General features: G+C 44.6%; 1 protein-coding gene across 1 annotated transcript in view; it reads right to left on the bottom strand.

The window, feature by feature from the left end:
- FNBP1 (formin binding protein 1) overlaps positions 1–14122 on the bottom strand; it is a gene marked incomplete at both ends in the record, with an annotated part of 81723 nt that overhangs the window by 52179 nt on the left and 15422 nt on the right. Inside the window, one exon of the mRNA XM_079544799.1 lies at positions 2586–2701. Within this exon, the coding sequence (XP_079400925.1) occupies positions 2586–2701 (116 nt within the window). The remainder of the gene's footprint in view (positions 1–2585; positions 2702–14122) is intronic.

Genomic DNA, 14122 nt, shown 5'->3' on the forward strand with positions numbered 1-14122 from the left:
AGCTTCTGAAGGTACAGAAATGCTGCTGGGCTGGGGTAAAAACCAGCAGGAAGCATGTGCTTTCACGGGAAAAGGATTCAGAAAATACAGTAAGGATTAGCAACTCTGTTCAACTTCTTATTGGTTTCTGTGTACTTTGTAATGCACTCAGAAAACGTGTTCTTTTTATTTGGATTTAATTATGTTTTTCCTCTGCTTTTTTTTCCCCCCATCAAAATAGCATGCAAGGCTTTAACCAGGATACATAGAAAAAAACAGAAGTGATACTGAATCCAGAAGTGATACTGAATCCATTAAGAGCCACTATGACTCTCACATGCTGAAATTCAGCAGGCAGTTCTACAGTGTCATGGCCATAATATTGGTATTTCTCAGGTTCAAGCTCATAAAGCAATGACCTTCAAATCTAACTGTGATTAAAGAAGAAATTAAGACATAAGAGGACAGATCAGCAATAAAATAGCAATTCAGAAAAGACTGTGCTAGCCTGTGCACCTGCCTCTGATTCACATTTGTTTGTCTTTCATTCAGCATCACCATTCTGCCCTTCCACCTTGCTTCTTTGTTTCCTTACTTCCACTTCTTTGACATCTTGTTCTTCCTCCCTCATTTATCATACATCAGAGGTTCTTGATTCCCAAAGCATTCTGACATGACTTGCTGTGTGCAGCAAGCAGCTAGGTAAGGAGGACAAGGGAGCGCCACTCTGTCACTGGCAGCAGTGCCCCACGTGTCCACATCCAGCTGAAGCTCAAAACCAAATGCACTGATGAGTGAGCCCTCCACTGCAGCCCTTGTACTAAATCGATGTGACACACAAAAGGTTTGCCACAGGCCCGAGGAAATTTATTAAAAGCAGATGTATGATTTATTTTTATTTTTAATGGCCAGAACTGTTTTATATCTCAACATTTGACAGGTCTGCTTTGCCTTTTTCCCTTTGTACTTCAAACTCTCAGATAGCTCCAAACAGCACTGCGTTTCAGGGCTCCTCAAGGATGAATGTATTATTTGTCTTTAAATCTTACCCATGGGGAAAGGCACAAAAGTAACTATGAGCACGCAATTAAACAGAGGGAAAAAAAGAACAAGACTAAGTTTGTTCTGGAATTCTGGGACAGAATAAGAGACGAAACTTGGGGGTTCACAGCCTCTGAACACTTTGTGACTCTCTCCCATTTTCCTTAAACATATTGTTTATTCATTTGATTTCACAATTACGCTCCTTACACCTAAAATTCATCATCCCAAGAAATTCAGAGATTCAAGGGTGTCATTCTCATGTCTTACTCACACAAATACTGTGCTGGGCTTTCCTGGTTTACTCATACTACGTTTCTTCCAGCTCATTTTGCCTTTGTAATTCAACCTCATCTCCATAGGATGTGAGCAATTTGTTCCTGCACAACTCATTTTCAATTTCCTGCTTGTCTATAGCAGATACCCTGGGGAATCCTTGTGGCATTCCCCTGAGAAAGCACAGAACCATAAAGGCAGGCCTTTATCAACTACCAGCCCCTAGTAAATAACAGGCCATTGCTCATCTCATGAGCTGTTCTAAAAAAAGCATAACAAAAAAATCTGGGCTTTTTTTTTTTTTTTTAAATAGACATCATGCTTTGTGTGTGTGTGTGTATATATATAACAACCAGAGGCACAGATCTCATTCTTTATCAATAATGAGAAGATGGGAGGAGTTAGAACGTACCTAATCACACAGAACAAAAGGTATGGATGTACTGGAGGGCTCAGGAAGTCCTGTGCTCCCCTCCCCAGACAGCCACCATTCCCACCATTACTGCACTCCTCCTCTCAGGCTAAGAGCTAGCCACTGTGGGAGGGCTCTTCATCCCCTTTCTTCTCCATTCACCCTGCATCTGATCCAGTTTTCTGGGGCAGGTTCACACATCCTCGTGTCCTAACCTACAACCCAGAGTTCATCCCAGGAAACACCCAGCGAGAACTTCTGGTAATTTAGCTGCTCAAGATAAATCCATGGGATTTCTGCTCTGTTCAGGAGACGCGCTGCAAGAACTTTAGCAAGACTGTAAAACTGTCAAAGCACAAATCTTAGGCTGCAATCTGACTCAAATGCAGACTAAATTTCCAAGTGTTGAGACTGACTTTCAGGCCTGCAGTTTCTCTAACACTGTTTATGAGCTTGTCATGCAAAAAAAAAGAAAAAAAAAAAAACAAAAAAAAACCCACCCTAAAGTTTGTCCTTTATAGCAAATTATCATCGTGGTGTTGAATTCTTAAACTCTTCAGAATTGATTTGCAGTCCTAGTTTAATGGGAAATATTACTATGCTGTCCCCCAAAGCCCAAGCCCTTAACCATGAGTGCATCACCAGTAAGCCCTAGCACGCTCCTCAGCCGCCCAAACAACGTCTCCGTTACAAAGAACGATTGCTATCAGAGATAAAAACGTGATGTTAAATTAGCTTGCAGATCTTTAAACTAAAACTATTCTCCACCTAACAGCAACCATTATAAACGAGCAAATGACCACCACTGCAACATGAGCTTACAGATGACTGCAGAACAGACGCAGCCCCAAGTGCAGACCTTTGCACGCCAACTTACCTAAGCTGCTTTGCATAGCTGAGTTCAATCTCTGTTCTTTCTTTGACAAACTTGATGTATTTTTCCAGAACATCGATACCCCACTGCGTGTGCTTTTCTAAATTGTCAAACTGGTCCTGCAAGGAATAATAATAATAAAAAATCAGTTTAGTCTCATTGAATCAAAGGAACTAAAAATAATTTCCAAAGCTCACATCACTTTTTGTACTGTTATTAATCTTTTCCATTACCACAGTTAGACATTTTCTAGCAGCACAGGTTCTTACACCAACAGAAATCTGTATCTTAACATGAGATCAGTGATGCTCTTCATTTTTCATTTTTAAATCACTTCCATTGCAGAAATCCTGGCCCTGTCACCAAACACAATTCTCTAATGCAAACACATAACAAGACAAATGACAAGAAATGGATTCCCTGTCCAGTATTTTATTTTACACTGAAGAGTTCTCAGAAGTTCTGAGAATCTGAGGTCTACACCTAAATAACAACTCTGATATTAGTCTAAAAAATAGATTTATAGTCCAGCTTTGTCAGCGTAATGCCCTTCAATACCATTTCGAACAGGTAGAGGTTTCTACAGAACAGCATTTATTTCCCCCTGCAGCCTCATGATTTGTTCCAAAATAAAAGACATGCTAACAAAAGATGCTACAAAAATTGCATTAGTTGTGTTTACAGCAAGACTTCTTGCCTGCCGACGTTCATACACAGATGCTGCATTGTTCTGCAGATATTGTTGCCCTCACAAGCACAGTCACACATGTTTCCAATAGAATCTTTTCTCAATCAAAAACATTCCACAAGTCCGTCTGGGATTTGCAAACGCCAAGAGAAATTAAGCAACTCTAAATCCAAATTAATTATCCAAGCCAACTTATTACTGTGTTCTGAGTTCACCTAAATTACCTTTTTTTTTTTTTTTTTTTTTTTTTTTAATAATTTAGTTACTTCATCTGCACTCAAATTCCACAGCCATCCATTCCACAGCACTTCAGAAATCAATGCTTCCACAACACTCGGAAAACGTTTTAAACTGTGCTATATTGCAGACTTATCCTCTCCAAACTACAACACCAACCAAGCCTTTAATATCAGCCTGAAATGCTTGGCAGCCGGCTCCATTACATACTGCAGGGAAAGTAAAAAACAGATTTTGTGCATCTGTGGCACAGAGGTTAGATTTGCCATGTTCCCCAACAATGCAAATGCAAGGAGGGATTTGGGTCAGATGCTCAGCTGCCACAGTGAATGCTTTGACAGCAGCAGAGCTGCTTTCTGCGCTCTGAAGATTTGGTCTTGTGATTTCCAGTTTGCAGGGCTATCATCAAATGTTATCAAACCAACACAAGCCCACTTCCTCAGAGGCACAAAATAACACCGTTATTACAAAGCCTGGTTTATGAATCTGTTGCTTTTAAGCAACCACCACTTGCTGCACTGCAGCATTTCTGGTTCTGGCGGTGAATTAGATTGGTATCAGGAAAGAAAACTTCAGCTCTGAGCAAAACAATTGCAAGCAGAAGCTGCTGCTAGCCAACAAAACTGTTTTAACTCCTTTCTGAAGAGATGAGAGCCATGTTACAGGACGAAAACTTGCAAAGCTACCAAGGAAGCAGTTAAAGCAGCAGGCAGTATGCATGGAGTTGGACACGTGGGCTTTGAGCATCGCCCTGTTTGCCCTGGTTTAGCATAAGGTTTTACTTCAAAGCCAGGCAGCCAAACCAGACTAGGCTTTAGTTTAAATTATGTCAGTTTTAGTTAACCAAAAAGGCACCAGAAGGGGGGACAAAAGCAAAAGGGCAAGTGTATGCATACTGAAATAGCACAGAACTTCTAAGCCTTGTGCTCCAGCAGCAACACGAAATGGCTGAGGGCAACTGAAAAAGCTCAAACAACACAGATTAGAACCCTGACTTCCAGCAGTCACCTATGCACCACAGGTAACCTCGTTCACTGAAAAGGACACCCATTTTCTGCAGAAAGGGAAGACGTGCACTGAGCCAGCACGTATTTGCATGCAGACAAACCCTTGTTTCAAACAGACTCACAGCTGGGGAGAACAGAGCTGGGGTACGGCGCAGAGCTCTGCTCAGCCGCAGGGCTGCAGGGAGGAAGCAGCACCCTGCAATGAGGCAGCTCCTGCTCAGCTTCACATCCACAGCTCCAATCACCGATGACTGAGCTGGCGTCAGGAAAGTGCTACAAACACTGCCTTCTGAAGGCTTCTGCTCGAGAGGTCGTGCAGCTATCCCACGCTCTGCTCTTCCACCATTTACATTATTTAACATAAACACATGCACATAAAATAAATACCCCATAAAGCAGTCCATTACCAACAATTTACATATGCTCACACACACTCCCAACTTGTCTCAGGTTGGGGAATCCGTGCACTACCCCTTCGATGCAAATTAAACCACCCTTATCACACAGATACACCACAGGAGCAGCAAGAAACCAACTGAGCATCTCACTTTAACTACACCCAAAGAGCAAAGGCCGGGCTCCTGTTAGGATGGGATGCCTTTCAAGGAGATCCTGCCCTTGGAGAGGGCTCAAACAACGCCAAGCACACATGAAGAGCAGGTTCACCTTGGGAAAGCAATCCTGCTGGTGGCTTGTCTAAGCCTGGTACCTTTTAGAACAAAAATCACCAGCCATATGAAGCTCTTCCACCACCACCCCAACTTCTCTCAAAGCACCATTTAGATTAAGGAATGAAAAAAAAAACCTGCAGGCTGTTCCAGGCTGCCGACTCGCTCTGCCCTGCAATGCTGTGGATCAATCTGCCAGGCTGCTTCAGTAGCCTCACTTTGTCAGGTCTGGAGAAAGCGAGCTCCATGCTGAGCAGTGCTGAGGTGAACCTGCAGCAGCGCAGCCGTCAGACGTGCTGACCATGTGAACCTGCTGACTTTCCATTCATAGCCCACAAAGAAACTCGTCCTGCACCGAGTGCTAACCAGAACAACCGTGACCAGATAACCTGTAAGACCCACCTCTGCTTTCAGGAGCCAAGGCAAAGGTGAAATTTAGCTCCTTTCTGAAGTCTGAACTAAACATCATTTTCTATCCTTCCAGGTTTGGCCTCAGCAATATTTCAGCAAGCCACCAATGCCACAAGTGATGCCTTATATTGGGGTCATGTATCCCGTTTTCAGTTCTTTTCTGTGTTCCCCAAGGATGAAATACAGGCAGCAAAACTGGAAGCATGGGATTCCAAAGGAAAGGCATCCATGTCCTCCTGGTGTCCCCCACCTGCACAGCAAGCTGAAGGTAGGCAACAGCTCTATGCTAAAGCTAATGAAGCACAGGGACAAAAGAGGGTATGCAATACTCTGGTTGTAAAGCTAACCTTCAATTCATGGAATTGCAAAATCTCCAGTACGTGCAATTGGTACTAAACAAGAATCTGCACAAAGGAGCTTAGAACAAGCTTTTCATAGCAATTAATCCCAGAAAGAAAAAAAAGGTATCATGAAGAGGACAATGCTGCAGTACATCAGTTACCACTGTGGTTCACTTGAGCACATTTAGCTTCATGTACTCAGACAGCAAAACCGGATGAGGATCTCTGAACACAAAGCTCAGTAAAGGTGTTCACATCTCAAGGAAAGCCAGGAAGAAGATGGCAGCTGGGGAATCATCTACCTGACAGAGCAAGAGAGGAGCTGGTGAGGACTCGTGTGCCAGGAACAGTCTGACGAGAGCAGCACTGCCCCTGCCAAGGGCTGGATGGACGTTCAGCAGATTCAGCCTGTGCCACAGCTGGGCAGCTTTGGTCATCAGCTATAAGCTGGGCAGGTACCTCAATGAGCTCTGTCTCAGCTTTTCATTTCTTTCTACACATTCTCCTCCATTTTGCAGTCTCCTCACTGTTGCAGTGAGGGAAGGCATTAGAAAACAAATTCCACAAGGCTTCAGCATTCTTTGACAAAAGCAAGAAAACAAGGCAAGGAGCATGATGCAGCATTTGGTGAGGAGGCTCTCACCAGGCCGCAGCACAAGGGGACAGGAGCTCAGCACCTGTCTGCTGTGAAGCAGCACCAAAATGCTCTCTAGAAGGATTCACTGCTTTCCTCTGACTCAGAGGCCAGCCGACTTACAGACACTGTTGAGCAAAACACTGCAGTGGCAGCTGCTGCACCAACAGCTCCCCGTAAGGAGCAGCGGAGCTTCAACTGATGGTCCACAAGTGCACATAATTAAACAGCTCATGGGGCTGCAACTCCTCCATCAGATTCCAGCAGCTCCCACTGACACCACGCATACCAGCACAAACACTGCATGTCTCCCCTGAGCACAGGAAAGGCCCAACAGAGAACACGACCCCCCCCCCCCCCAAAGGTCCCACATGGGTGGAACTGCAGAGCTGAACACAAGCTGCATCCTCACATCCTTTCATTGCTTAACATACTCTCCAATGTGCATACAAAAGCATATGCTCAAAAGAGGAGAGAGCATCACTAGCTGCATGGGAACCAGCAGAGTGCCCGAGGCAAAGTGTTTCTGACTTCTTTTCCATTTCCATTAATTCTCTCCCTGTATTTTTATTGCTGCCCAAAGAACTTCATGCTCATGCATTCTTTCTGAAACTCAGCTGCAAGCTTTTTACACCAACAATGCTTAAAATGGAAATAGTTCTGTCTATTTGCTTTTCCTTGCTTTAACTGCTTCTTTAAGCTGTCAAATTCCCTCACTTCTCAGCTATTCTCCTGATGTTCCACTCCCAAACAATGCAAAGTCTCTTGGGAAGAAGAAAAATAGCAATTTAAAAAAAAAAAAAAAAACACAAAAAGGAAATAAAGGAAGCAAAGAAAAGCTCTCTTTCCATTCCTAAGCCACATAACATGGAGTACAACCAATTATTGAGCAATAACACAAATGTTATTCCTGTGGTCTCTTGAAGGGAGTATCTTACTAACCTGATCTCTAGAGAGCTTTCATCTATTGTGAAATCCTTCAGCTCAGGACTCTTTCAAATCCAGTGATGGCAATAATTTGTCACCAGTGGGCTCCAGCTATAGCAGAAATTAAGGGATGCCCCTGAGCTCTAACTCAGGCCTCTGCAGCAAGGCTACACACGTGCACGTGCTCCCAGTGCATGGTAAGCACTTCTCAAACAGAACAGCTAATGCCATGGAGTCCAACAGAAGCTCTGGGCCGTCAGTTTGGTTTCTCTTGTAAACATCTTTAGGTCGGCTGTTCAGATCTGCTGCGATCAGATCTGGCTGGCAGTGTTTGATGCACCCATAAGCAGGCGATGCTGTCACTCTTCCCATTGCTCCCACAGGTAGCAGCAGTGCCAGGAGTGAGAGCTAACAGCCAAAACAAAGACAAGCAGTGAATGCATATGCTGCAAATTTGGAGCTACCAACAGCAGAACAAAGCCTCCGTATTTAGCATAATCCTCCTATGTTCTAATCCAGCAACATAAGAAGAGACACATGATTATTAAAAATTAAAAATACTTAGTAAGAGTTTTCACTGCCTCGGTCTCTGGGGAATTACATTTCATTTCCTCCAGAATTACTTGTTTATCCACCCTCCTAAAAAGTACCTAAGAACAGGGGAATTGAGTGCTATTCTTTACCTCTGATTTACACTTTCTCCTCTGCCATTCTTATTCACTAAAATCATCTTACACATTTATTTAGGAAGAACTGAAGATCAAGAACACAGCACGTTATTCCAGTTGACTTTCTTCTTTAAAATGCATTTGAACAACTTTAAGGAAAAAAAAAGAAGTTGCTGGGATGTTCACAGGCTCAGTTCAGTCCCACGTAGCAGCACAGTGCTGGCAGAGCACAGCAGAGCTCAAATGCACAGATCCACACAGACCTACGAGGAAGCCACATGTAAATGTTGCAGCCTTCAGGCAAATGAATAACGAAATGAATTCGTGAAGCACAGTCTGCTCCTGCAAGAGAAAGCAGAGAGGTGCAGAAATGGGAAAGCAGCAGTATTTGTTAACTCAGCTGCTGCTGAGGAGAGAGAACTTCCCACAGTGGTCTTGTCAGCTGTGGTCAGTGACCAACAAGTGAAGGTGACACACAAAGGAGCACAGGACACCAACCCTGTGCTCCATGCAGCTCAGCTGAGGAAGGCTGGCAGCACCGACACAGCAACAGGAAGAGGAGAGCATCTCCTTTTGGTTTGTGCTCGAACCATGCTGTGCTTTTGTTGGATGCTTTGCATGGGTGATGGGAGAATTAGCTCAGCGCATCCGGTTCTCCTTCACAAAACTGTTTATGATCACATTTTGCCTTCCAATTTTCTGTCCACCCATATTTCATTTCAACCCTCAAGTATTAAATTCTTACGGATCTTTCACCTTAAGCAGGCAGATTTCCACCTCACATAAGAAATAAATGCCTCAAAAAAATTAGAGATTCACTCCCTCACCTCCATTTCCTCTTTATCTCCATCCCTTAAACTCATTTTCCATACAGACCAAAAGGTTTTCACTCTTTTATCCCTTTTAATTCTCCCCAGAACCTGATTCAGATGAGAGAAAGAACCAATATTTCTTGCTGTATTTTCAGGCAACTGAGTGCAATCCAACCAGGTGGGAAAAAAAGCCACAACCAGGATTGGAAACAGACCATGTTTTGTGTTGAAATATCTTTTATGTTGCTAAATAACTCACCTCTAATAATCCTACCTGTTCCAATATACACTGGCAATTAAGCAATCTGCATTTCAGGCTTAAAAGGCTTTGTTTTCTGCACTCTGCTGAAGCTGCAAAACAACCCAAGTTCCAGGTGTAGAACAACCCAAACTTACACCAGGTTTATTTGGGCTTTCAAATAACATTGCCCCACTTGATGAGTCTGGCTGTGTGCAAAGGGTGGCACTGGGGAGAAACCCTGTTAAGGAGACCAACCTCCCCATCCCCACCCAACCACCACCTTCTACAAACTCAAGAGTGACCCCTCCTGCCAATGAAGCAGAAGTGCTGTCTCACAGCAGGTTTCGGTCGTGCCCTCCCTGACCTGTCTGGATGGAAACTCGGCTAAAGACAAACAGGTACTGAAAGCAAAGGCACTGAGTGCACAGCGCAGGGGCAGCGCATGGAGAGCACCACAAAAACTGCAGTCACACGGAGGCCAGGCCAGTTCTTGGGAGCATGAGATCATCAGGGCTGATGGGGAACAAGGTGAACTGCAACGCTGGACAAGACGACCCAAAGCTCCACAGGTACAGCTCCAACTACAACACAGCCTGCTGTACCAGCACAGCTCACCTGCTATTAGGGGAAGAGATTCAACGCCGTGCCCAGAGCTCTGCAGCACGGATCCTGACAGCAAACCTCAGTGCAAAACACAGCTTAACAAGGTCTGCAAGCAGGGATAGGGATAGAGCAGCTCCTCAAGAAGCAGCGTGGGGATCGGTTGGCACTGGGACACCTCCACCTACCAGGTTGCTGGGAGCACAGCCTGGCTGCTCACATTGGTGACCCACTTTGACACTCATTATGGAAGCTTTGCAAAACCCAATGTGGTTCACAGCAGGAACCTCCCAGTGCAAGTTCAGCTGCTGCTGCTGCTGGCAAAGTTCTCATAAGCTGAATGCCCAACTCCCTGCTGAAGCTCAAGCCACGAGCTGGAAGCACTGCTTTGTGTGAGCTGGGCTGATGCTGGCTTGCAGCTGCCCGGCAGTGGGTGCTGCTGGTAGGACCAGAAACCAGCTGCCTGAGCCCCAGGGGGCTGCTCCTGCCACTCCGCAGGCTTCCCCAGCAAAGCCCACATCACACAGATCCCAAACGCTGCACCTCACCATCCTGGTGTCAAACTGAGCCTTCTCCTCCCCCTCGTCCTGCCGTACCCTGCAAAGGATGTGGTGAGGCAGAGCTCGTGGTGCCTTGCTAGCAACGGGGCAAGATGCACGAGTATGCAGGCAGGAAGGAAGGTGAGGATATGCTACCCGAGAGGATGTGGCTGCTGCAGTGGCTGTGAGACAAGACAGCACAGAGCAACGGTGCTGGAGAGGGGACAGGCGATGTGAAGAGCCGAGCTGATGAGTAAAAACAGCAAGTGAACCAAAGGGAGCCAGACAGAGAGGGACAGCGAGGCTGTCTGTGTGCATGCAGGTGGCTAACAGAAAGCCTGGCTTTCTTAGAACAGATTGTGATCTGCAGGCCCAGCTGACACACAAGGATGAGCATAACTCCATCTAATACAGATAAAAATACAGGGGGAGTTTCACTTTAATTCACTGCCTACGAAGGCTGTACTGTGATGGTACGCGCTTGACACAACTCATCTGTTACCAGTGGGAGCTGCTTCAAATTAAGTTGCACACATCTCTTAGAAGAGGAAATGCTCACCTTACATTCATCAGAACGTCACATTCTTGGAAATGAACGTTCTGGTTTTCTTCGAATACAGAAAACCAAAGGCTCAAAAACATTTGCATCGTTTGTCCACGGTGCTTTTCATAGATGCCCATGCTGCTACAGCAATTCATTTCCTTCAAATAAGTTTATACATTTTGAGGTTTGAGGCACTGCATGAGCTCGCCACAATGAGAACCATCTGTCACAAAGAGACCACTTGGCAATGAACACTTCTCTTCAAGCATACAATTCCACTTATAAAACACACAGAAGAAATCCCAGAATGGGACAGAGTTTTGTTTCAAAATACATTATAATGTGCAAATTACAACCCAGAATATAAGAGAGCTCTTAAAGATCAAAATAATAATACCTCAACTATTGCAAGAAGTAAGCTCAGAAACACCAACTATATTTAAAGACCGTAGTTCAACTTTTTCTGTACGTGTTCAGCTACTTGCACTGCAGATAAGCACACATGTGCTGCTTCTCCTTGTGGTGGTTCCAACTTAAGTCGGCTTATTTCTCATAAATATGGGAGAAAAACAGCAGAATTAAGACCTTAAAACCCAAATAGGTTTCTTCACTCATTAGCTAAGCAAAGCCTAAGTAAAGGCTGATTACAATTAAGTCCTACTGAGACCCAGAGAGATGATGCATCTCTATCATTAGCATTAATGATACCCACAGAACTCATTTGAAAAGCAGAGAGACAAAACAAACAACGCTAACCTCTTCCTTCTGCTTGTCCTGAGGGAAGAGGACTGGGACAAGGACTGCGTTTTTGCTGACAGTATCCAGAGCAGCAGACTGAGAGCTGCGCCGCCCCACGGGGACCCGTCCCTCTGTGCGTGTTATAAACAAGAGCTCGGAAAACAGGCAGATTCTGGTGTGCATCCCCTGCTGCTGGGCCGGCATAAATCACGGGCTGCAGACCCGAGCTGCCTCCCTCAGGAGTTGCAGCATGGTAACAAAGCTAAATACACGTTGCTGTTGTTCCGGGAAGGTTTTTCAGTTGACAGTGTTGCAACTTTTCACTCTTCCCCAGCACTTCCCCCGTTTAACGCAGCCATTCTTTTATTCCAAAGTCATTTGAACAAAGGCACTTCTAGAAAGAACTCCCAGTAAATCTCAGTGCCTGCCTGTATCTCTGGATTAACTGTTGACTGATTTTCATCCTCTTTTTTTCTCCATTCCACGAATCCCTCCCTCAATAATACCAGCTGTTAAAATAAAGGCCAACGAGATCTCCTGCCCACACAGCTTTCCCTTTGGGCAGTGGTGTGCTAATTATGAAGAACAAACCACACGGCACTGCTGCCCATTGCAGGGGGGCTGCAACAGAAAAGCAGACAAGGAGGCTGATGCACTTAAAACACAAAAAAATCACACACAGAGGCCACTGTGCCCTGCAACAGCAAATTATGCACAGTTACAAAATTAGGATCTTATCCACAGGAAAAACTTTGACTTGGAGAGGTATTTTAGGGAAAATAACCAACTTTTGGAAGCCAATGGCACACTGGGCTCATCGCATGCAATATCCGAGCAGCTCTACGGATCCCCAAAGCAGGAGATTTGGTGTCACCCAGCCAGCAGTGCCTGCGTAAGGATAAAGCTGGAACCCTCAGCTTCAACCCCATTCTGTTTGTTGTCTTTGGAACAGTTACATTTGGGTGGTGTGTTTTTGTTTTGTTTTAATAAAATAACCGTTTCAAACAACATGAGTGAATTTTAAGCTTTCAAAATTAAAAGCCCTGGATCTCTCTACCTAAAAATGGCCCACGTGGGCTATGTATAAAGAAGAGCCCAATGTCTGGTACATCCCATCTCTGATCATCTCATCTCCATTAAGTAATTCAGCATCTGTCTTAAGTCCCTTTTTTACACAGTTTCTAATGTACCAAAGATATTGTCACTATCTATCTGTACTTTTAACGGAACAGAAGGGCCCTTTCCCCTCTTTGCCTCCTCCACTGGCTGCAGAGCACTGAGAGCTGACCATGTGTCTCACTGTAAGTACAGTCCTTATGGGATGTGTGCATTGCAGCTCAGAAAAGAAGGATGTTGTAAAGGTGCTGGCATTTTGCACTGCTGGAGGTTGCCACCTCGAATCATTAAATCCCTTCTATGATGTTTCTTCTGTTTAAATTGGAGCAATGGAGATACGCAAGGTCAAAAAAATAAGGCCTCTTTAAATCACACCCACAGCCCTTCTCTACTGCTGTAATCAAAAGGGAAAGTCTCAAAATGAACTGCTTCCTCCTCTCTTTTCCACGTTAAACGGACCTAACAGCTGACACAGACTAAACTACTCCTTTTCAGATGAGGTTCAAAAAGCATTTCATATCTTAAATACCACAACGTCACAAATACAGTCCTTGATCCATCAAGGGCCACTTCACGCTCAGGACCAAATAAGACTACTGCTCTGCCTGTATTCCTATCTGCCCCTGCATGCCACTGACAACCCAGAAATGAGGTCTGGTGCATCTGTTCTGACCCAAGGAATAGTTTGCATCCAGAGCAGGAGACTTCTCTATTTCTTATTTCAGAAATTCATATGACTCAGGAAATCTAATGCACGAAGTAGAATGACTCTTCCCCTTTTTGCAGGAGATTCTGAGTATATGGCATTTTTAATGTCTGCAAAGCTACACGTAAAGCCAACTTAAATCTTACACACAAAGTTGATCACTTCAAAATTGGGGTTTGCTACGCAGTTTTTCTTAAATACAATAAGATCCAATGCTTTCTGCAACTGTGAAAATTGGCAACCAAGGCATTCAGCTAACATCCTGCCTATTATCTATTACTTATCTCAGCCTCTGGGTGATGAACTCTTCAGATCAGGGACGAACCCCTGCTGGATGTGCAAACTCTGCATGCTTCCTTTTGTTTGTATTTCAACACCAGCATCGGTGCAGGCTGATCCTACCTGCATAAAATACCCAAGCTCAGCTGAATCCTGAGGTGTCTCTCCTTCACTCCCCTGCAAAAGATGAGACCACAGAATCCATCCGAGTCTGACAGACTAAATGATGGCAAACCCACACTCATGTGGCAACTGCACTGCTCACGTATCTCAGCAGGAATCAAACACTGGTCTGTGCATCACAACATCCACCACAACCAAGAAACAAATATCCTCTGGAAGCGACAGCACCTTTTCCTTTGCAGAGAGAGACCACACACTCAT

This window comes from Tetrao urogallus (genome assembly GCF_951394365.1).
Source record: "Tetrao urogallus genome assembly, chromosome: 19".
Lineage (NCBI taxonomy): Eukaryota > Metazoa > Chordata > Aves > Galliformes > Phasianidae > Tetrao > Tetrao urogallus.